Source organism: Phasianus colchicus, chromosome 18, assembly GCF_987193195.1.
Source record: "Phasianus colchicus chromosome 18, bPhaCol1.hap1.1, whole genome shotgun sequence".
Classification (NCBI taxonomy): domain Eukaryota; kingdom Metazoa; phylum Chordata; class Aves; order Galliformes; family Phasianidae; genus Phasianus; species Phasianus colchicus.
This window is the reverse complement of record NC_143453.1, coordinates 2624643-2647686: the sequence shown is the minus strand read 5'-3', so window position 1 is coordinate 2647686 and position 23044 is coordinate 2624643. Positions and strand designations below refer to the sequence as shown.

General features: G+C 53.7%; 4 protein-coding genes across 4 annotated transcripts in view; 1 reads left to right on the top strand and 3 right to left on the bottom strand.

Annotated features, from left to right (window-relative positions):
• Positions 1–4287, bottom strand: part of OSBP2 (oxysterol binding protein 2) — a 60016-nt gene extending 55729 nt beyond the window's left edge. Inside the window, exon 1 of the mRNA XM_031592158.2 lies at positions 3933–4287. Coding sequence (XP_031448018.1) covers positions 3933–4225 — 293 coding nt within the window. The 5' untranslated portion in view covers positions 4226–4287. The remainder of the gene's footprint in view (positions 1–3932) is intronic.
• A 2390-nt stretch (positions 4288–6677) lies between these two features.
• On the bottom strand, positions 6678–13620 carry DRC10 (dynein regulatory complex subunit 10). Its single transcript, XM_031592151.2, has 4 exons — positions 11783–13620; positions 10474–10707; positions 8457–8528; positions 6678–7272 (listed from the first exon to the last, which is right to left on the bottom strand). The coding sequence occupies exons 1-4, from the start codon at positions 12404–12406 to the stop codon at positions 6985–6987; spliced, it is 1218 nt and encodes a 405-aa protein (XP_031448011.2). The 5' UTR covers positions 12407–13620; the 3' UTR covers positions 6678–6984.
• Positions 13621–14253: 633 nt separating this feature from the next.
• SLC35E4 (solute carrier family 35 member E4) lies at positions 14254–23043 on the bottom strand. The gene is made up of 4 exons (XM_031592155.2): positions 21705–23043; positions 16396–20803; positions 15821–15926; positions 14254–14754 (listed from the first exon to the last, which is right to left on the bottom strand). Exons 1-2 carry the CDS (start codon positions 22297–22299, stop codon positions 20394–20396), a joined length of 1005 nt encoding a protein of 334 aa, XP_031448015.2. The 5' UTR covers positions 22300–23043; the 3' UTR covers positions 14254–14754; positions 15821–15926; positions 16396–20393.
• DUSP18 (dual specificity phosphatase 18) lies at positions 17116–17580 on the top strand. The gene has a single exon (XM_031592157.2). The coding sequence runs from the start codon at positions 17116–17118 to the stop codon at positions 17578–17580; it is 465 nt and encodes a 154-aa protein (XP_031448017.2).
• Position 23044: the final 1 nt, after the last annotated feature.

Below are 23044 nucleotides of genomic sequence, written 5' to 3'. Positions count from 1 at the left end.
GAGCGCACACCAATGCAGGGACTTTCAAGACACCAGGGCACAACAACTCATGTTTCAGAGCGACTCCAGCTCTGCGTCTGAGGGCCCTGCAAGGAGCAGAGGGCTCCGATGTCACCGTGCACTCAAGTCACCTACAATTACCAAAGTTACCTAGCTACAGTGTAATGAATATGCAAGCAGGATATGATATGGAAAGGTTCAGCAGTCTGACCTGCTGCAGCATGGAAATAGCCCACAGAGAAGGGCAGAGTGGTCCTGTGGTGAGTTACAGTGCACTGGATGGAAAGCAATTCAAACCAGGGAGCCCTGAGCAAGCTGCCACTGCCTCCATGGAGGACAGCTGAGGACAAACACCACGATAAAAGCTGGAGCATCTGACACCAGAAGTGGTCAGACAGTAACTATTCTCCCATAGGTACCCATGCAGGTGAGCCCATAAGTATTATCCATACTCACAATCATCTCCGGGAACTAAAACTGCAGCATGAGTGATGCTGTCTGAAGTCTACCTCGAGACAGCAATGCAGGTTGCACCTACACCCCTCAAAAACAGAGTGCACTGCTCCTCTGCCCACCTCAAAGCACAGAGCTTACTGCAGTAAAGCACTTCTGCTGCAACTTCATCCAATAAAGCACATGGGCCATTTCACCAGATTTAAGAGCTGAGGGACTCCCTGCACGCAGCAATAATCTGGGAACAGAGGAACCTGGTCTGCAAACTGACAGCTTGAGCACTGCTTTGACTTGCATCTTGTCTCTGGTTACAAAGCACCCAAGATGGGATTCCTCAAAAACAGGAAAATGAACAGTGATTAACAGCAGAGCACCATATGGATAAAGTAAGCATCCTGTGAAAACAAGATGACTGGGAACAAGCATCACAAAAATGCTGGTTAAATACAAGTAGCTCAGTTACCACACAGCCACAGGGCTGTCTTGAAAACCTGCACGTTTCCATCACCTGGAGGATGAAAAATGGTCAAGGACATTCAGCTACTTCTGTGCTTGCAGAGATGAGGTGTTATAAAACCACTGTAGGGAAGTACCTCTCCCTTCACTTTATTACGTGAAGATTAAGTATAAGGAAGACATTTCAACAGAGGGTGGTCCTACACTGGCAGAGGGGCCTGCAGAGGCTGTGCAGTCCTTGGGAATAACTCAAAGCTCAGCAGCAAGAGGTCCTGGCTGTCCTCACAGGGTGGGCCCTGCATCGTGCAGGGGGTTGGGATCAGAGGCATCTTCTGCAAGCCCCCAGTTCTGTGATCCTCAGTGAGCTCACTGCCCCAGCTCTCAGCTGGAGCCAGAAAAGAACCTTCTGGGTTGTACTTAAGATCTTAAAATGCTAAGCAAGAGTTAACTGCTGGATAAACAGAGCTATGCGAAGAAGCCTGTTCTGGGAAGCAGCTTTTCCAGGGAAGCAAGCTGCCACGGCAGGGCAGGGCAGGCAGGACAGCTAATCTGCTCCAGGCACCAGCTCGTTCCTGCAGGAGCACTGCCCAGCACTGAAAGGGGAGCTGAGGCCACGAGCTGGCCAGGAGCCTTTCCCACCATAACTATGAGCAAATTAGACACAGCACGAAATATTTTCCCCCCCCACCTCCATTTGGCACTGCTTTAAGGCACCAAACCTGTAGAGGAGACGGCACGAAACTTGAGCTAGCTGAAATAAGAGCAAGCTTATGGAGAAGACAGCCCACACCCAGAACCTCGGTCACAAGAGCCAGTGCTAACCTTTGATGAATTAATACTTACCTAAAGATACTCTCCTTGAAAACCTGTACAAGGTGATTAAGTTCTCATCTATACACACTAATTAGAGATAACGATAAATCTGCAAGTGGCAGCCTGCCAGTACTGTTTGGAAAGAGAGTTTTGCTCATTAATGAGACAAGTAGCTGTGCCATGCTTGAACACTGCTTCCCAACGCCAACATCACCTCTGGGCTGTGGATTTCCACATTAGCCAGAACACCCCACAACCTAAAAGAGACAGTCAATGGCAATTAGAATGTAGAAGCAGTCAAGGAGCTACTCAACCTTCCAAATGCCAGTCATTCAGAAGCAATGAGAAAGTCGTGGTTTTCCTGCAGATGAGTCTCCTGGCTGAATAGGATCAGCGATGTTCCAGGTGCTGTCCTGTAATTAAGTCCCAGGAAGAAGGCTGATGTGCATGAAGTTGATGCAGCGTGCCCCCTGCTGTGCCCAGAGGACTAGTCCCACCCTTTCTCAGCTGTATTTTAACTATTCAAGCACAGTCCTGTGAAACACAGCTGCCTTTATCAGAGTCCAACCTCAGCCACCCCATAGAGAGAGCAGAGCCCAAACAGGAGCAGCCTGAGCCTTGTACCCTGCACACAGCATCTGGATGGGAGGAGGTCACTCCAAAGACCAGGGACCCCTTCCAGGTCAACAGTTTTGCTATCCAGCTCCCCATCTCCTTGCTAAGCTAAGCAAAGAAAAGCAGGAAATTGAAATAAGAAAAGCTTCAGTCTGCAGCTAAATCAATACACTCAAGGAAGCCACTTAGGCAACAGGGAACAGTGTTTTGATGGAGCTGACAAGCAAAAGGAAGTTTTACCACCTTCCTCAAGATAGTCCTGAAAACCCAACACCTAAATCATCACGGCAGTGCATCAGGAGAACAGTCTTCCAAAATTCAAATGGCACAGGTGCCAAAAGCCACAGAGAGGACAGCACGGCGTGGTACCTGCAAGGACACGATTTAACCTGTGCAGCCTTTGGTGGCACAAACAGAAAATTCTAGCATGCACCCACAGAGCAGGGATGAGCACAAAGACCCAGCAGGCAACAGGAGACGTGGCTCACAGCAGCACAGGGCTTCCCCAGAACTCAGATCCAAACTCAGACTCTTTGTCAGTCAAGCAAACAACCAAGCAATTTCCTGACATAAATGAGGGATGAAACACGCTGCTGATACCTGGCTCTTCCTTGCTGCTATCAGGCAGCTAAAAACAGTTCTTAATGAAAAAGAAATGCCCATTTCCCCAGGATTCTGTCACAGCAGCACCCTGCCACAAGCAAGCCAAGCTGACACCAGCAGGTCGGCGTGGCTGCCCTCTAACAGAGCTGGTTTCGAAAAGCATCACAGACCTCCCTTCCACTTATTTAAGAGAAACTTCACCCTGTGCTCTGCTCTCACACTCCTGACCCACAGCCGCGTTAACTCAGCTCTCCCTGGGCTCAATGAGGGGGGGAAAGGTTGAGAAGCTCCCGGCGGCAGAGGCAGCCCTCCCAGCACCGCACCACAAAGCATCGGTGGCCGCAGGGCTGCGAGCCCCCCTGCACAGCACTGCCAACTCACTTCCCTGAGAGCTTCCTGTCGTTTCAGCCTAAAACATGCAAAACTGCCTTAAAATAACCCTCGCTGCACAGATCTCGAGCAATCGCTGGAGAAAGCCACTTGTTTGCTCGTGACGGACCTGGCAGCGATACAAAGACAATATTCTGACGCGGTTACAAGAGGAGCACAGAGCTTCGGCAACTGCCCCGAAGGCACAGCTCTGCCCGGCCGCGTCTGAACGCCGAGCGTGCAAACACAGCGCAGGCTGCAGGGTCATTGCGGGGCTGCGCATAGGGAGCAGCTCTGAGTTTGGGGTTAAGCCTCAGGCGGGCAGACACGCCACGTTACGCTTATGGCCCTGACAGCCCAGGGCTGAGCGCAGGACTCGTGTCGAGTTTCTGCCAGCAGCCGGGCTGCTTCCATCCGAGCTGTGACCCGCATGCAGCGCGGGGTGAGCAAGGCAGAGCGGGGTTGAATTCGGGATGGGAAAAGAAACAGCTCCATTCAGCTCAATGGACCTCCAGACAACACCTGGAGCGACTCAAAGCCACAAACCTCCACGGAACACCGACACCAACAGACGGCACCGAGCAGAGCCCAGCGCATCGCACCGCGAGGAACGGGCACGGTACCTGTAGTAGCTGAGCAGCCCGTTGCTGAGCACGAACCAGCGGCGCTGGTAGCCCTTCAGGTAGTTGGTCCACTTGAAGAGCCAGCCCTTGTAGGTGTCGGAGCCCGGCGCCGCCGCCGCTCCCCCCGCCGCCGCTCCGCCGCCGCCGCCCCGGCTCCCCGCCGCCGCCGTCTCGGCGCTCATGGCGCGGCGACCGGAGCCCGGCAGCTCGTGGCAAGCCAAGCAAGGGACGGCGCTCAGCAGTGAGACCAGCCCGCGGGTGCTGCCGCTGCACAGCGCGGCCGCTTTCCCCATAGAACCCGCGGCGCGGCCCCGCCGCCCCGAGACGCTGCGCTGCGCTCTCCCGGCACCGGCGCGGGGCGGCGCCGCGGTGCGTCATGCGGTCACCGTGAGGGGGGGGGGGGCACGGAGAGGAGGCGGGCACGTGAGGCGGCGCGCGGCGAGAGCGCCCCCTGGCGGCGGGGCGGGAAAGGCGCGCAGCCCGTCGGCCTCTCGGGGCGCGGCGTCCCGCAGCCCCCCGCCATTTTACTCCCGCCGCCATTTTGCGGCCCCGCGCGCCTCCCCCCCCCCCAGCACTTCTTAGAGTCACAGAAGCGCAGAATCGCAGCGCAGTTTGTGTTGGAAGGGGCCTTACAGCCCCCCTGGTGCCGCACCAGATCAGGCTGCCCAGGATCTCGTTCCCCACGGTGCTGGAGCAGGCAGCCCCTTGTCTCCAGGTGCCCCATTCTCCACACGGCGCCCAACGAAGCACCGCGAGGACCTTCGTCACCCCAACAGCCCCCTCCTCTGTGCCTCCTCCTTCCCAGAGGCAGGGATCTCCTTTCCCTGATCTGGCTAATCTGCTCTTATCCCACTAATCACATCACAGCTTGCTGATCACCTGCACCTCTGGCAGTTCGTAGGAATGAAGGTCCTGTGAGCGAGGGTTGTTAGGAGCTGGGCTCAGACACATGGAGCAGCAATGGGAGAAGTGCCTCACCAGGCCCCTGACATCAGCCTTGGGGCATCTCCAGTGAGAACATTTGGCTTGGAGCCTGAGGATCTGGACCAGGCAGCTCCTAGGGTGGAAAAAGGATGCAGCCAGACTCTGCACACAGCTTCACTGCTCTCCCGAATCTGGTTGAACGCTTCCTCCCATCAGATCCCTCAGAGACAGCCTCAATGGCACTAGCAGAAACTGAGATGGTTCATAAGGGCATGCCCACTGTCTGAAAGCAGTCGGAGAGAAATATGGACTATAAAGGCATTGCAACAAAGGTGCGATAACAAAAGGACTGGCACAAAAGAGAGGTGCTATAAAGGAAGGGAAGAAGATTGCTCAGAAGATTCCAGGGGAAATCTCCAGCAAGGAGGGATCTCCAACCAGAGATCCTTCCCTGGTGGCAGCCAGCCCTTCAATGAGGCCTAAGAGAGGTGCAGCCAGGCTCCATCCCTTCCCATCACACAGCTGAATTGCCTTCATCTATTCTCCCAGGGCTGACCAGCTCCTTTCCCCAGGTGCTCCATCAGTGCTTCAGGTCATTCAACAGTTCCTGTAAACTGGAGATAACCTCTGGAAGCTTTAGACAAACTCAGACTGGAAGGCATCAAAATCAGCCCCTACAACACAGTGTCCTCTGCTGAAAGTTTAAAAACAGCGTGTCCAAATTTATTTATTTATTTTGCCAGGATCTCAAGGGCTGTAGCTGTTTGTAAAATCAAACCCTCTCCAGAGATGAAACATCTCTCTTGATGCAAGCATAACCATACTACTCACATGGGTACAAACTTCTGAAGGTTTCTACAGAGCTTAGAATCTCTTGTGGATGCAAAGAAGTGGAGAAACATCCTTAGATCATGCCTGAGTAGAGAGGAGTCTCACCTGATCCTGCCTGTCACATCCTTGAGTCCAGGCCTGAGTGATTTCAGGATGTGCTTGGCAACTTGCAGAGGACTGCACACAAGATGGCAGAAATCCTGTGATTTGTATTGAGCACGTTGAGGATGTGTCACAGTGAGCCCATACTTTTAAGCAAATAAACAATCCAGGAAAATCTGGCAGGGCTTCTTGTAAGCTCAAGCCTTGAACATCTCCAGGGACTCTTGTCCTTAGCAAAATGGTCCCTCTCTGCCTCAGTTTGCATGGCATCGTGATCCATTTGCTACAAATACCCATTTATGAACAGAGGTAGAGAGGGAGCAAAGGACTGGTGGCTGTTGGGGATTTGCACCCAGCATCACTGCACTGTCCTGGGAAACGAATCTGCAGTGAAGAAACTCCAAAGTCAGGGAATGCAAAACTGTCAATTGGAACCTGGATCCAAATGCTGTTAGTTCCTGGACTTGTTAGATGCAAAGAAAATGTGAGTGGAAGTGCCATACTGGTAACATTAACAGCCTGGTTCCACCAAGAAAATGAAACAGGTAAGATAAAGCACTCTGTGTAATTGTATCCATGACCGGTTTCAGCTCTAAGGGGCAGAGAAGGGAAGAACTCTGGTATGAAGTTGCTACATGGCTACTGAAAATGAGAGGCAGAGAAGAATTAAATACATTTGACGCATGCCTCTATGAAAGGGAAAGGCTACAGTGTGCTCACAGGGCATTGAAAGCGGAGAATCCAGGGAGAAGCATGTTGTTGAAACTGGCACTGTTGTGTCAGTTCTCTTGTGGATCAGTGGTGATCCTGCAGCTTCTTCCTGTGGAAAGGGAAACATTCTCTCAAGTGCACACAAGGCGAAACCAAGCCAGGTGAAAAACTTCATCCTACCTTTAGGAATAGTTTTATTCCCACCTTCAGTAACAACAGAATTGGAGAGAAGCCAGTGTTTGATACACCTAGCCCAGCCCCTTCACCAGAAGACCTCCTCCATCTTTTAGAGCTAGCAAAGCTAAACCTAAAATGGTGAAACATGTCTTCATGCCAATACTTTGTTATACTATGTGAGGCAGCTCCAGCCCTGGACTGTTTGGGCCTTACTGCAAATGCTATTTCAACCCTAATGCTTTTATCTGGAAGTGCTCTGTCTCAAAGAAGTCAGCTACTTTGACGGGAGAGAAAATAGATGTTGTGATTATTTCTTTTCCTTCTTGTCTTTGCCCTTGCCCTTGCCCTTCTTCTTCTTCTTTTTTGGCTTGAAGATAGACCGGATCAAGTAGCCTCTCCAGAAGGCCTGGATGCGGGTGGCAGCGCGGGTCATGACAGCCAATTTCTCCAAAGCCTGCTTCTTCTTCTCCTCATTTATCCTGCGCTCCTCCTCAATCTGGGAATACTCCTGGAGAAGCACAGCATGTTTCTCCATCAGCAGGGACAGCTCGGCCTTCTCCTTGGTGTAGGCAGCATGAACCTCCTCAAACTCAGCCTGCCAAGACAATACATAAATACAGAGATATTGAGGGCAATCAGCAGTTTCTCCCTATACATTCCTAGGTAAGGATTCTTTTACCCCTTCCAAATCCATGGGAGCTGAGTTGAACCCTTCCAAAGGGACTGAAAAGGAGGCACGTTCCCAGTACCCACGGAATTTCAAGAGAAGCCAGGTCCAAATGTCTTCATTCTCCTCTGAAAAAATACTCTCCTAGTTCTCCCTGCATTGTAGACAGCATCCATCCTTAGCTGGGAGCCTGACAGAGCCACAAGTCAGAGCCCCTCCTGCATATGCTCTGGGCAAAAAATGTTCCACTGAAAAGTCAGATCGTGTCAGCTTGCAAAACACCAAGGACAGGCGGTTTTAATGGTTTAACTGTACTGCAGAACTCAGCAGCAGTTTATTCCTTTTCTTTAGCAAGCCATGCCGAGCGGAAGGTTACAGAAACCAGCAATGTGGATGTGTGTCTTAGCAATTTCTGCCCCAAATCTGCTGGGACATCATGCTCCAGCCAGTCAGCAGACAGAAAACCAAAACACTTGGACATTACTAAACACTTGACAAGGGAAGAATCACAGGATCATTTCTAAGAATGAGCATACAGATCCTAGACCCCTCTCTACATTTTATTTTGCCAATAATCCAGTAGCTTTCGTTCATCTCTGTGAAAAGGCCAGGTACATGAAAGTAATTCAGGCCATCTCAGAGGTGAGGTTAGGGAGTGCTGACACACTTTTCAGCATGCTGTGTTTAACATGGATGCCAAGACAGTGGCATGCAGGCTGTAAAGTTTTTTAGCACTTGACTGACATCTCTTGAGGGGGGCAGAGGATATAGAAGCATGATTATAGAAACAGAACTGAGGGCCAACGGAACTGAGAATTGAAGCAAAAGTGAAAGCCCTGTTCCCTAACAGCAGGAGGACTTGTCTGACAGAACGTGGCACTTCATCTTCACCCAGATTCTGCAGGATTCAGCATGGGATGCAACCTTTTCTAAAATAAAAGCAGTGGAGAACTTTGCCACACAAAGTTAGGACAATGATACTTTCTAATGCCCGTACTCCTACTGAATGGAGAACTGCCCCTCACATCCACAGCCTCCTGTGTGAGAGCCAAATGTCCATTTAATAGGGATCTATCTGAATGTGTCAGAGCAAAGTGCTTTTGAGAGGATACCTGTTTTTCTGCCATGTCTGTGTCATATGCCTGGACCCAGTTCAGAATTTCCGTCTCCACTCTGCATTTTCTCTGAAACAAAACAAGATAGGTTACTTGCAGGCACTTGAAGCTTGGTGATACAAAGCTGGGAGGAGTGGCTGACACACCATAAGGCTGTGTTGCCTTCAGCCAGACTTGGACAGGCTGAGAGTTGGGCAGAGAGGAACCCGATGAAGTTCAACAACAGAATCCTATACCCAGGGAGGAAAAACTGTGCACATCAGTACAGGTTAGGGCTGAGCTGCTGCAAAGGAGTTCTGTAGAGAAGGACCTGAGTGTCCTAGTGGACAGCAAGGTGACCATGAGCCAGCAATGTACCCTGGGAGCCAAAAAGGACAATGGTATCTCAGAGTATATTACAAAGAATGTGGCCAGCAGGTCAAAGGAGGTTCTGCTTCCCTCTGCACTGCCCTGGGGAGGCCACATCCAGAGCACTGTGTCCAGTTCAGGGCTCACCACTTCGAGGCAGACATGGAACTGCTGGAGAGAGTCCAGCAGAGGGCCACAAAAATGATGAGAAGCACAGAGTATCTCCCTTATGTGGAAAGGCTGAGAACCCTGGAGAAGAGAAGGCTAAGAGGGGTCTTACCAATGCCTATGGTATCTAAGGGGTGGTGTCAAGGGGATGGAGCCAGGGCTCTTTTTGGTGGTGCCCAGTGACAGGATAAGGGGCAGTGAGCACAAACTGGAAATGAGAAAGGACTTCTGGACTTTGAAATAAGCTTCCCAGAGGTGGCAGAATCTCCTTCTCTGGAGATACTCAAAACCCACCTGGATGTTTTCCTGTTCCTGCTGTAGGGAACCTGCTTTAGCAGTGGGGTTGGACTAGATGACCTCTAGAGGTCCCTTCCAATCCCTGTGACTCCATGATTCTGTGTAAAATCCTGAGTTAGAAAACAGCATCATAGCTTTGAGCTCTAGCATCATTGTATTTGAGTAGAATATCTCCTCTTTGTGGCAAGCTTGTTTCAGCTGACCTATATTTTGTTCCTGATTTGGAGATTCTTATGGAACAGACCTCCATTGCCTGAGTCCAAAAACACCCTATTTGCTCTATAGTACAGAGCTGGATGAGGGCTGAGGATTGAAACCCATAAGAAAGGTGTGTTCTGTGGTAGGAAATGAAAACCTCTCATGGAATGAGGCAAGTCATCAACAAACTGGGGCAACCACCCTAGAACTGAAGTAATAGAGAAATGGTAAACATGAAAGCCCTACAAATATGGAGTCTCTTAAATCTAAGAGGTATTTCTAGGTATAAGACAGTTTTACAGCAGCCTAACCTTGTACTATAACCAAGTATGCTGTATTTGTACTCTGTGAGAGATAGATCAACCAGAGCCCACCACAAGCCACATGATTTCCTGTATGACACTGGCCCACGGGGTTCCAAGCCATCATAGGTCAGATGAGGCACTTCTCAGCTATTGGCACGACAAAGTTAATTTCAGGCCAATCAGGGGTACAGCACATGTTAAGGAAAGGGAAAGAAGAATCTCTGTGGTCAGTAAATCTCTCTGTATGAGCTGAGCAACTCCTCGCAACAATCACTGCAACAGCCTGGCTGCCTCAAAAAATAAAAATAAATAAATAAATAAAAAAAAGGCTGATAAAGCCACTGCATTAAAAGAGCTGCAGTTGGATAGCTTGGATTTTGAACTGTGGCTCTAACCTGCATTTGATGCTTTGTCAACTGCACAGCCTCTGAACTCCAACTAGAGCACAACCTCTCCATCGTGCAGTGTCACAGCACTATTCAGGGGAGTTTCCAGAGGTAGCTCAGGTAACAAGAGGAGGAACTGTGAGCAGGCTACTTCCCAGCAGCACTGCAGGCTTGCTTTCTGCTGAAATCAGCAGAGCATGAGGACAGCACAGGTACACTCTGACAAACAGCATGTGCATCCAGGAAATGGCAGGAACAAAATAATCACTTGCAGCCAGTCCAAGCAGCTCTACAACAGGTTTTACCATTTACCTTTCTGAGAGCCAACTCTGATGCTCGATGCTCCAGCACCTGCTTATTGAGCTGTTCTTCTAGCTGCTGAATGTCCTGCTGTAGCCTGGCACACCTGGCCTGGGAAGCTCGCAGCTCTTCTTTTTGCTGTTTTTCACCTTCCTGCTTGACCTGCAGGATGTTGTTCTTGGAGCATTCATCTAGAACTTCCATGCTGTTTTTGAGATCTTTGATCATATTGTCTTTGTTCTGAATCTAGACACAGAAAACCAGAAGGAAATGTCATCAGGGTGTGCAGGTGAAACATAAAGTGGTCAGGAGAAGAAAGACACAGTTGCAAAGGTGGAGGTGAGTGTCAGACTCACACTGCAGGCTGAAGAAGCCTGCCTTGTCTCTAGAGCAGCCAAGATCATCCCTTTGGTTTCAGGTAAGGCTTGGAATGACTGCCTGGTGGACACAGCTCAGATGGCTGCCTCTAAGAGAGATCCTCAGCTGGGAGCAGTGAAACACACTTGCTTGTTATGCACTGACAAGCTGCCAAACTGCACATAAAAATCTCATGTGTCTCAATTCACAGATCTCCAAGGGGTGGTAGGGAATGAGAAAAGCAGGCCCTCGTCTCCATCAGAACCATTCAGTGCAGTGAGCCTGAGACAAAACCTTCCCTTCTGACCCCTCCTGCAGAAAGAAGACAAGCACACACATAAAACAAGGGATTGCTTGTCAGGAGTCCAGGGCTTGAATTCTGGCTCAGCCCACGGACTCACGAAAAGAGCCTGGGAAATGCCCATTAGTTAATCCATACCTCAGCTGCCTTCACTGGGAAAAAAAAAAAAAAGAAAAAAAAAAGAAATTATATCATCACACATTAATTATAAATGCTCCAAGGTAGCTAGTATTAGAGTTGGAAGTCTCAGAAATATTAGTTTTAAGAGTGAAGGCAGTGCTGGCATGAAAAAATAGATTTTAATCAGAATAATCTCTCCCTGGAATGACTTTCCAACATTTCATCAGCAGTGAATGGAGCCTCTCCCTGGCAGCTGACACTGTAACCCTGCTGAAATACTACTGCAGTAATTTGTGCCTGTCCTGCAGCTCCTTTTAAAGCTCAGTAACTTGTGCCATTGAAGTTGGCTTGTGAGTTTCAAAACATGCCAACTTTAAACATGAAGCATTCAATAAACATTTTCAAATTATATTTAGAATCCAATTTAGAAATCATTTCTGGAACCTCCTCTTTAGGACCTGCAAGAAAGGGATCGTTTTTCATCTTACTGAAGTTTTGCTTCAGTGACCCTTTGTCAGAAAACATATTCTCACACTGTCATACCTCCTCATCTCGGGTCCTGATTGCTGCTGCCAGTTCTGCCTGCAAAGCTGTGATTGTTTCAGTGTTTTTGTTGATCCGGAGGGAGATGTTTTCCATGAGCCGAACCGTTTCTTCCTCTTTTGTAGGACTAGTCAGGAGTCGCTCAAGCATGAAATTCCTGAACTCCCCAAAGGCTTTGATAAACGCTTCAGTTGCTGGCTCTCTTGCTGGCTCTCTTGCCCATGCTTCATATTTCAGAGCCTTACAAAGTGAAGGGGTGGCCAACAGGAGTCTCAAGATATTTCTAACAGAACATTTCAGATGTTGTCCCAGCAAGTGGAGAGAGCCCCTTTGATTTGCAGCGTCCTCTTCTTCAGCAGCAACGAGCAGCTGCTCCATTTGCTTTGAAAGCTTCTGGTACTCCACCAGGTTGGCTGTGATCTCAGGTCCCAGCAGATCAGCAAACCTGTCCAGAGAGCCGATAATACGTGGGATCAGGGAGCTCAGCTCCAGCTTGGCAATCGTCTCATCCAAGACGGATAGGATTTTTTCTGTCTCAATGCTATTAGGTTTCAACCACCGCAGATCTGACACCTTCACGGCGTCTGCTGCCATCATTGCCTTCTCTGCAGCCCCTGTGCCCATTGCCAGGGATTTGTTTCTTTCCTTTGCGTCCTGCACTGATACTCGGAGCACTGGAACACAGCTCCCATTAAACACGCGGGGACTTCATTGTTTTCAGGTCTAGAAGAGACACAGCATCTCCTACACAGGCCCTCGGTGTACGGCCACGAAGGCACGGCGCTGCCAGCAGGGCTGACCGCTGCCCCAGGAGGCTGTAAGCAGCCACGGCCGTGAGCACAGCGGCGGGACGGCAGCAAGGGGCTCCTGGCTTTCAAGCCGGTGCGGTGAGAGCTCCCAGCTCCTAAGCAGCAGCTGAGGCAGAGATCAGACTGCAGCTCTGCAACCCTCGGAAGGCTGTGAGAGGAGGCTCGCAGTCTGTGCGGCCGACAGAAGGGCGGTACGGAGCCGCGCTCCCTCACGCTTCGCTCGCTGCCGACCGGACCGCGCTGCCGCCGGCGTCCCCCGGTCGCTAGGCAACCCGTGGGCGGGGCGGGCTCTTTCCCGACACCTTGAAACCACTCAGCGTCTTCGCTCGCTTGACGGGCAGTGCTATTATCCAATGAAAAGCGAGGAGAGGCCGTGACGTAGCCGGGCGGCCATTTTGGGGGCGGTGGCAGCGGGTGGGTTCAGGCGCAATGGCTGAAGTCGCTGTTCGCGGCGGGTTTCCAGAAGCACGGAGATGTGGCACTGAGGGACGTGGCGGGGCTCGGTCAGCAGTCGGACTACGTGATCTTAGCGGTCTTTTCCGGCCTACGATTCCATGAACCAAGTGGCTCCCAGCTGTCAGCCTGCCCACACCCGCTGCTGCCCACGTGGCGCTTTGGGCAGAGCAGCTGGTCTGAGCAGTGCTGCACCTGCTGGCCCTGCAGCCTCTTGGGCGAGGGAAGGCATCGTGCACATCTCTGCCTGCCTGCTGCTACAGGTGGCAGCCGGGTCCTGGGCTGGGTGGCAGCGCTGGCTGCTGTTGGGATTTATCCTGCCCTCGGCTCCAGCCTCAGCCACCAGCACCCTCTGCAGGCAGCAGAACTATCAGGGCGCTGAGATCGGAGCACGAAGCCTTGCCAGCAGCCCCTGCACGACCAGGTCTGGGGATCAGCCAGCGCCCAGACCCAACGTGCCAAGGGTGCAGCGCCGGCACGATTTGATCACGCAGGTGTCTGGACCAATCTCAGAAGCCCACACGCACTAAACTTGCCCATTTCTCCCAGTGGTTTCCAACAAGGAAGACCCAGGGGCAGCCAGCAGAGGCCACCCCAGTCTAACAGCCTCCAGGCTCCTCCAAAACTCTGCTGCATTATTGGCATTTCCATATTTTTCACCACGCTTCTTTCTTTATAGAGCCTCTCCAGCCAATCGATGTAGGCAGACACCAGCCTGTCCCCAGTGCCAGCATGAAAGAAGAAATTTATTACGTCCAGGTGCGCTGTCCTGATGCTGAGCATTTTAAAAACAAGCGTATGAATCTCTTGTAAGGAAAAGCAGAATACACTCTATGCTGCAGCACTGCAGCAACCAGGGTGGGGAATCAGGGTAAATACCTTCAGTGCTGTGGTTTGTCCACAAGCTGACCTCCATCCTGCTTTGGGGATTCTACCTTTACTCTGAATATCCCTGGTTTGGGATAAGGACAGAGGAAAGTCAATAAATTCTACTTGAACTTCTGCACCTGCTTCTGCACCTTGAGGTGCAGAATACCTCATTCCTTGTTTTTTTCCTATCTAGTTGCCTTAAGTTACCAACCTTTCTTCTTTTTCCAGTGAGGGGTTTGTCTGCACCCTCTGACTCTCTGATCCAAGCAGCCATGACACGTGTTTTGGATCCTCTCTAAAGGCACAGGAAGGAGAGACCAAGACAAGCCCCAAAAAATCTTCTAGTGGCTTTACGTTACTGTTCTATTGCCTCAGAGGAAAGCAATCCTTTGGAATGGTTTTTTTCCTCTTACAGCTGTGCTGCTGCCCAGCCCATGCCCCAGAAAAACAGCCTTATCTGTATCAAAGGGGTAACATCCAATGACAAGGGATGGTGCAGTTTATTGCTGTAGCAGGCTGAGCACTGGATTCCAGGAAGAACTAGCTGAAAATCCAAGCATTCAGTTCGGCACAGCCTGCGGGAGGAGCTCTCTAGATGTTTTTCCCAACCCCTTCTGGCTCAGCAGCGTTGTGCCCATGTCCCTTTGCTTGCAGCCTGGCCACAGCAGCAGGGGCAGACGGCTTTCTACCTCTGCGGCTGAACACCTCCAGAGATTTTTCAAACCTTTCTGATGCCTTCTTCCACCGTGCTGTTTTTCTCTCCTGCTCTTTCACAAATTGCTGCTGCAGCTGTTGGTGGTAATGTTCAATCTTCTTTTTGGCCTCTTCCAAGTGCTTTACCTTTAAGAAAGTGCTTGTCTCTATGAAGGAAGACATCCTGCCAGATCCCTCCCTGCCACAAAGGTGACCTCAAAGCTCCAAAGAAGCTCCAAAATCCATAAATATCACTTTAAACATTGATCTGATTAAAAAAATAAAAATAAAAAAATGGAATCATAGGATCATTAAGGTCGGAAAAGACCTCCAAGATCACCAAGTCCACCCCCAACCCATCCCCACCATGCCAGCTAACCATGTCCTTCAGTGCCACACTGCAGGAGCTGCCCATCTACCAAAGCAGCACTGGTTTTGCTGATACACTCGTGCTAATTCACTCACAGCAGCTGTGCTGCCCCAGCTCCTTGAAACCCATAACACTACATGTTCTGCTGGGCACAGAGCACACAGGTGACCATCAGCCCTGGTTCAGGAATGAGGGAATGGTGAACAGAGGAAAAGACATCTCAGCTCCGTCCTGTGAGGCTGCTGATGAGGATCCTCAACATGTCAGTGTCCAGCTCTGCCTGACGACACCCTAAATCGTAATCGACTTGACCTGGCATCCCCACTTCCTGCAGGAGAGGGCGTCTCACCTGCCATGGCTCTCAAACTCATCACTGCTCAAAGCACGAGGCCCTAAAGGGCCAATCAGGCAGCTGAGATGATGTAAAACCTTTGACTCATTCCCATTCCTGGGAGGACAGGTGTCAACATGTTGCCTATGTCTCATCGAAGGGCTATTTTAGGAATGACATCTAAGGGCAGATTCGGTCTGACCACTCCAGTATTTGTTTCCCTCTTTGCTGTGTAGAGCCCCAAAGCAGATAAAGCCCCTGGCATCTGCATTTGGACCTGGCAGGCTGAAGATTTAAGGGCTGAAGTGATGATTTCAGGGTTCTGAGGAACTGGGAGCAAAGCGTTTGCACAAGACATTCTTCAGCCGTTCGTCATCTGTGGCTCTTGCTGCCAGGGGATGAGGAACTCCCTCCTTTTTTTTCCAAAGCACAGCCTCCAAAACACAGCAGAGAGCAGAGCAAGCCCTCCCCTATGCTGGCAGGATGGCAGCCCAGGGGAGGGAAGTTATCACCTTCTTCTCCAGGAGCAGCAGGGTATGGTGGCTGGAGCGGCCAGATGATCGGGACAGGGAGCTGCGGAGCTCATGGTCACCCAGCCTGATGTCAAAGTCCACACAGCTGCTTCGAGCAAAGGGAGATCAGGTCACACAGAGTGGGGTACAAGCAATGCCTTTTTTGGGGTGCATGCAGACCTGGTGTGGTTGTGTAACGGGTTACACCATCTCTAATCTGGTGTGAGGGGTCCCATGGATCCCAACCAGTGGGAGGGGTCCCACAATCCACACGATGATGTGAGGGGTCCCACCATCCCCATACTAGTGTGAGGGGTTCCACAGCCTCAGATCGGTGTGTTCTAAGCCTCCAAACTATATGAGGAGATCCCACCACCTCTAGAATAGTATGAGGCAGTCCTCCCATCCCCATATTGGTGTGAAGGGTCCCACCAATCCCAACCAGTGTGAAGGGGTCCCATCAATTCCACAATGGCATGAAGGAGCCTCACAGCCCCCAGCAGTTTTGAGAGCTATGCTAGTGTGAGGAGTCCTACCACCCCCAGAGCAGTATGAAGGGTCCCTCACCCCCTCACCAGGCCCTGGTGGGCTCCCTGCTCTCGGGTGGTGGGAAGAAGGTGACACGGGGCCGCACACCACCCAGCTCCTCCATGGCCCCACGCCCCCCATTGTGCATGCAGCGCTACCATGGAATCAGTGGAGTGGGGAATACGGCCCAGCCACTGCAGTGTGGGGCTGGCAGGTGACAGAGAACAGGGAACACGACACAGGACACTGGAGACAGGGCTGGCCATGCCCCAGCTCAGGCTAGTCCTGCTCCATGTACTCATGGTAGTGTTCCCACTGTGAGCCATACTGGGGGCTGGGTTCAAAAATGAGGCAAAGCCTCATTAATGATGGCTTAATGAGAAGCATCCATGTGGGTTGGTCATGGCCAAGGATGAGGGGAGGAACTGTCCATGGTGGAACAGGCTGCCCAGAGAAGCTGTGGATGCCCCATTCCTGGAGGCATTCAAGGCCAGGTTGGATGGAGCTCTAGGCAGTGTAATCTAATGGCTGGCAACCAGCTCATTGCAGGGAGGTTGCAACTAGATGATCTTTAAGGTCCCCTTCAGCCTACGCTCTGTATGTGGCCATCTTTGCACTTACACTCGACACTGTTTGTTTCCCAGGGAAGAAGGAGGAGCAGCAGTGGCCACTGCTGCTCGACGAAGGCGCGGGCTATGACAGCCGCGCTGCACCTCCATAGGCACAGGCTGTCCCGCATCACCCCCTGCCTCTACCTCAGCGACGGCATGGCTGCAGGCAACGCACAGCTCCTGGCTGCCAACCGCATCACCACCATCATCAACGTCTCCCTTGAGTTGGCCAACATGTTTCACCCTGGCATTGATTACCTACGCATCCCGGTGGCCGACACCCCCACAGCCCGCATCTCTGCCTGCTTCAACTCCGTTGCCGACTTGATCCGCAGTGTGGGTGAGCGCGGGGGCCGCACGCTGGTGCACTGCGCAGCCGGGGTGAGCCGCTCAGCCACCGTCTGCATAGCCTACCTGATGAAGCACCACGCCATGTCACTGGCCAGTGCTCACGCTTGGGTCCGCTCGTGCCGGCCCATCATCCGGCCCAACAACGGCTTCTGGCGGCAGCTCATCCACTACGAGTATTTGCTGTTTGGCATCAACACCGTCCACATGGTCCACTCACCCTTTGGGATGATACCTGACATTTATGAAAGGGAAGCGAGGATGATGTTCTGAGTGTGGCCCAGCTGGGAATCAGGGGAAGCAGAAGGTGGAGTTGCAGCAGAGCTCGGAAATAAACTCTCGTTGTCTGCCAGTGGTTGGAGTCTCTGCAGCTACAGGAGGAGGGACGGGGCTGTGAGCAGAGCCCATGTAAGTAAGGCCATACAGCATCATTCATGCCATGGTCCCGTTGGCAATACTGAAGCCACTCGTCACGTGCTGGTGTTGTTTTATTTCAGCACAAGCTGTGCTTATAAAACAGGGCAGAATCTAGCTGCAACTCAGGGAGTTCAGAACAGTACCAATGTTTGTTTTTCCTAATTGGGATATGACTCTGGGTCCTGACACAGCAGACCAAAATCTGTTCTTCTGCTGTGGTTGGGAGAGGCCAGGAGTGCTGGGAGTGCAGTGCAGTGCAGTGCTGGGAGTGACCTATGACATCCTGCTCCTTGCTGCTGACCCCTCTTCCTCCCCTACCAGATTCCCCAGGCTTGGATGCAGCAGTGCAGGTGTGGTCTCACCCCCCACTTCAGGAGCATCACCCAGCATGTGACAGAGGGACAGCATTTACTCAGCCAGACTTTGTCCCTGCTGCCTCCCATCTGCAGATCCCTCCCTGCTAGCACAGCCTTACCCTGGGGCAGCAGCTAATCCCTGTACAGAACATTTCAATGGTGCACTCTTAGAAGGGGCTGGAAGAGATGGTAAAGTCCCCACACTGGGGACACAAGAGCCATGGGGGTGTCAGAGGGCATGGAGACATGGCAGCTCACTGCCTTCTGCAGGGATGGAGTCAGGAGCTGCCCCATGCCTGTGCCCCTTTGGGACACCCCAACATCAGGAATGCCACCAGGCTGAGGTCATGGCCTGAAATACTCAAAGAGGGGACAGCCAACAGCACTACAAAGTGTTAAAAAGAGGGCAGACCAGGCAAAGACATGGTGCAGTAGGATCCTGGCCCAGTCCTGCTCTTCCAGCCCCTGAGGTCAGTGTGTGTGCAAGGCTGTGCTGGGGGCTTTTCCTGATGTCCACAGTGTGGTTTGCCCTTCAGAAGGAAACCCAAAACGCCATCTCGTCCTTCCTGCTATGGAAAAGCCTCTGAAATCTGAGCCCTAAAAGCAAACAGGCAGAGGGACGGACACAGCTTGTCCTGCCAAGCCCTTGGTAAGGGCACAGGCTGGTTCTGATAGCTCAGTGCCCCTTGGGCACTTTGTGGGATGGGCACCACTCCAGCCCTTGGGAAGCTGGCACAATGGCTGTGGCCCTGTGGCACTATGGTGGCCCTGCTGGGAAGGAGCTGTTCCCAGGGTATTTCTGCAAGCAGCCTCAAGACTCACCATCCCAACAGGTGGAAGAAAGACAGCATTTGAGTCCGGAGCCCCAGCACATGCGAGGTGGCTCAGGCTGAAGTCTCTTGTCACAGCCTCCACTGGGAGCGGGGGCTCAGATGGTCTGGGTGCGAGGTCATGGCAGCCAAGAATGGAGTATGACAAAAATAGAGCTTTATTTCAGAGCTGTCCCAGTGCCACTGCACCTCCTGGGGAATACATGTGGGTGTGCATCAGTGTCCAACGTGTCCACCGTGCCATCACTGACAGCAGGAGGGTGACAACATTGGGAACACCAGCATTGAGGTGGCACCTTAAGGGTCCAACACCCTCTGTCCCATGGGGTCACGAGCTGTGTGCACACGTGCACCAGGCTCACTCCACCCAGCAGAGCTCAGTAGTGATGTGCACATGTGCACATACACAGAAATGTGCTGGCACACACAGAATCTGTGCACACACTGAGCCTGTGTGCAGCAGCTTGTGCATGCATCCCCCCCTGTAAGGATCTGCACACACACATTTGTGCACAGACACTTGTGCACGCACTGACAGGTTCATGCTCTCATGCACAAAACTGTGCATGGACACACAGTCTGTGCACACCAGCACACATCTGCACAACACTCCACACGCATAGACTGCCCAGCAGCACACGTGCCCACATGTATGGGACCTGCTTGCACACGTGGAACCTTCACGCACCAACACTCACACACTCCTTGCACACACTGCCACGTGCAGAGACACACTCACACCTGCAGAGCCTGTGCACAACAGCACATGTGTGCCCCACGCACAGAGCTGTGCACACAAATGCTTGTGTGTCCAGAACACGCACGCACTGAGCATGCACGTGGCCACATGGACCAACATATGTGCTTGCACAGTGTGCACACCAAACACGCATGTGCATACATTGCTATGCACACCAGCACCTGCATGAGGACACAGAGCTGTGCACACCAGCATACTTGTGGGCATATTGTACCACGCACACCAACACAGATGTGCTACAGAGGGGTTGTGCACACCAGCACACACATGTGCACGTTGCCACACACACCAGCACACACATGCTGGCACCGTGCCATGCACACCAGCATAAATGTGTGCAAACAGTGCCACACACACCAGCACTCACACATGGACGCACTGCCTTGCACACCTGCACACGCACACAGCACACACACAGTGCTGTGCACCCCAGCACATATGCATGCACACCGTGCCATGCACACCGGTGCACGCAGAGCTGTGCAAATCAGCACAGTTTTGTGCACGCAGTGCCAAGCACACAGATGCACTGCAGCATACGTGTGCACACAGTGCCATGCACACACCAGTGCACGCAGAGCTGTGCAAATCAGCACAGTCCTGTGCTCTCGGTGCCAAGCACACCAGCACGCGTACGTGCAAACAGAGCCTTGCACACCAGCTCACGCAGAGCTGCGCCACACACAAATCCCACCACCTCCATCCCTACTGGTGCCGGGGGGGTCAGTGCTGCAGCCACATGGCCCAGCGCCGTGCAATGAGCTGTGGCTGCTGGTACATGAACATCCCAGCCAGCGTCAGCGCGATGCCCAGGTAGCTGAGGGCACTCAGGCGGCTGCCGAAGAGCAGGCGGGAGAGCAGCAGGTTGCCCACCACCGTGATGTTGCCCAGAAGGTGGATGGTGAGGGCGGAGGTGAGGGACAGGACGCAGAAACTGGCCAGGTTGTAGAGAACGGAGCCCAGGCAGCTGAGCAGCACGCAGCCCCAAAGCGAGCCGTCGTAGCGCAGCACGCCCTGCCACGCCGGGGCCACCTCCAGTGCCACGGCTGCCCCAAAGAGCAGGCAGAAGCTGGGCAGGGCGGTGAGGCACAGCAGGGACACGGCGTCCAGGCGGCCCTCCTGCAGCAGCAGGCCTGGGGGGGACAGGGCAGAGTTAGATAGAGCTCCTGCTGGGGTAAAACAGCCCAAAAATCACTAGGAGAGGAGGTGCCCTCAGCCCACCCCGGCATCCCATGGCACTGGGGGTGAGTGAGTCCAGGGTGGCACATGCTCAGCTCTCATCTCACCACAGTGCCCATGATGGGGCCAGAGGTGACACATAAGTTCCCAGGCTATTCCACCCTGTCCCCACCCACATCCTAATCCCAAAGTCATCCCACCTTCATCCTCATCCCTATTTCCCTCCCAAACCCCATTCCATCCCCATCCCCGTCCCATAGCCCTGTGAGTCATGGGTTGTGGCCACAGCAGTGATGCCCATGTGAGTCATGGGTGGAGGAAATGCTCCCAGCCCTCCAAAAAAACAGTGTGGTCAGGGTGCTTCTCCCCACCGCCTGCCAAGGACATCATGGCCTGGGTGGCTCCACTTCTCCATCCATGGCCAGGGGCCCTGAGTGGGGACAGTGCAGCTCCACATGGGGACATGCAGGGGATGGGGATGAAGGGATGGGGGTGGGATGGTGGTTGGGATTGGGATGGGACAGGGATAGGATGGGGATGGGACCAGGAGCAGGCACAGACCGGAGGGCAGGGGAACAAGGTGGTCACACCGAGGTGACAGTGGGCGATGCTGGGATTGGGGTGACACTGGGGAAGGGGTGGAACAGGACATGGGGCAGGCAGGGGGTGGCGCTGGGGCCAAGGGGTGACAGCAGGGCCACCAGGTGATGCTGGGACAGGGCTAGAGGGAGCAACAGTGACACCAAGAGCATCCCTGGGGCCCAGAGCACCACGACGGTTGTGGTGCCACAAGTGCTGGCACATCCCTGGTGCAGCATCACCGGGACATCCCGAGGGCAGACAGGCGGCACTTACTCTGCTGCAGCGACTTGAGGGCACGCAGGACGGTGGCAGCCAGGAGGACGCAGCCCCCGGGCTGGTGGAAGCGGACACCTCCGGCGATGCTGCACACAGCCCCGGCGCAAACCGGTCCCATGGCCGCGTATTGCAGCGGATGGTGCCGGCGGCCCCGCAGCAGCGCCGACAGCAGCAGGGTGGCCAGCGGGGCGGTGGCATGCACGGCCTGAGCTGCGTCCAGCGGCACCAGGCTCAGCCCCAGGTTGCCCAAAGCCACGCTGCCGCAGAAGGTGAGGCTCAGCAGGTAGATCCGTGCGCGGGGCCGGACGGGCGGCGGCGGTCCTCGTACCCAGCCCAGCGGGTAGCCCAGAGCCACGGCCGCCAGCATGTGCAGGGAGGAGAGCAGCAGCGGGTAGCGGAAACCGTGGGCGGCGAAAATCCATTTGTTGAGGCCGGCCAGAGCGGTGCCGGTGCCCAGCCACGCCGCGACGGTGAGCACCAGCCGTAGCGGCGGTCGTTCCCCCGGCTGCCCCTGGTCCGGTCTGCGGGGACGGAGGGTCCCACCGGCGGCCATCATCGCTGCTTCATCTCCACCGGGGCACCGAGGACACATGGCCGGGATGGACGAGCGGTGGGTTCAGCCGTGGGGTGCCATGTGCGAGCAGCGCCGGTGCGGAGGAGCAAAGTTTGATGGCGGGGAGCGAAGGCGGGCAGGGTCCTCCTCGGCAACCAGCGCACGTCACCGCGGTGCGGGCGGGCGAGCGGTGATGCGGGAGAGCGGAGCGGCGGGGATGATAACCGCGCGGGGAGCTGGGAGGCGGCGGCCGCGCATCCCCAACAGAGCCGGGGGAGCGGCGACGGCGGAGCAGGGACGGCCTTCCCGCTGACGGAGCGGCTGCGTCAGTGTCCCCGGGTGACTCATGGGCGGGCGCCGTGGCTCGCAGGCCTGGCACCGGCATCAATCCCCGCCCCGTACGGCGCTCGCTGCCAGCTACGCCCCCGGCACTGGCTTTGTTTGTGTCGAGTCCAGGTAAATTTGGGACTGAAGCATCCCAGTGCTGGGCCCCACCGATCCCAGAATGATCCCCACCGATACCATCACCCTCAACCCCTGGGGTGGGGGCAGACAGTTGCACCTCAGCTGCTGAAATCCCCGTGATCCCCACTATGGTGGTGGCCCTGCATGGGGCACGAGCAGCTCCAGGGGGTCGTGCACTCTCGGGGGCATTGAGCACACCAGAACCCGGAGGCTTTCAGCCACCCGAGCAGCAATGAGGCCACGGAATTCCGAGCATGGAGCCCGGCTGTGCCCACCCCCCACCCCCATCTTCCTGCCCAGTGCACAGAGAAAGCACGGC

What these genes read in the sequence shown, in the direction of transcription:
- DRC10 (XM_031592151.2), bottom strand. Translation starts at nt 12,406, where the DNA reads ATGGGCACAGGGGCTGCAGAGAAGGCAATGATGGCAGCAGACGCCGTG. An exon ending in TCAGGACCCGAGATGAGGAG is followed by an intron (nt 10,708 to 11,782) that starts GTATGACAGTGT and finishes TTCTGTGTCTAG; the next exon opens with ATTCAGAACAAAGACAATAT. An exon ending in CAGAGTTGGCTCTCAGAAAG is followed by an intron (nt 8,529 to 10,473) that starts GTAAATGGTAAA and finishes GTTTTGTTTCAG; the next exon opens with AGAAAATGCAGAGTGGAGAC.
- DUSP18 (XM_031592157.2), top strand. Translation starts at nt 17,116, where the DNA reads ATGGCTGCAGGCAACGCACAGCTCCTGGCTGCCAACCGCATCACCACC.
- SLC35E4 (XM_031592155.2), bottom strand. Translation starts at nt 22,299, where the DNA reads ATGTGTCCTCGGTGCCCCGGTGGAGATGAAGCAGCGATGATGGCCGCC. An exon ending in CCTCAAGTCGCTGCAGCAGA is followed by an intron (nt 20,804 to 21,704) that starts GTAAGTGCCGCC and finishes TGTCCCCCCCAG; the next exon opens with GCCTGCTGCTGCAGGAGGGC.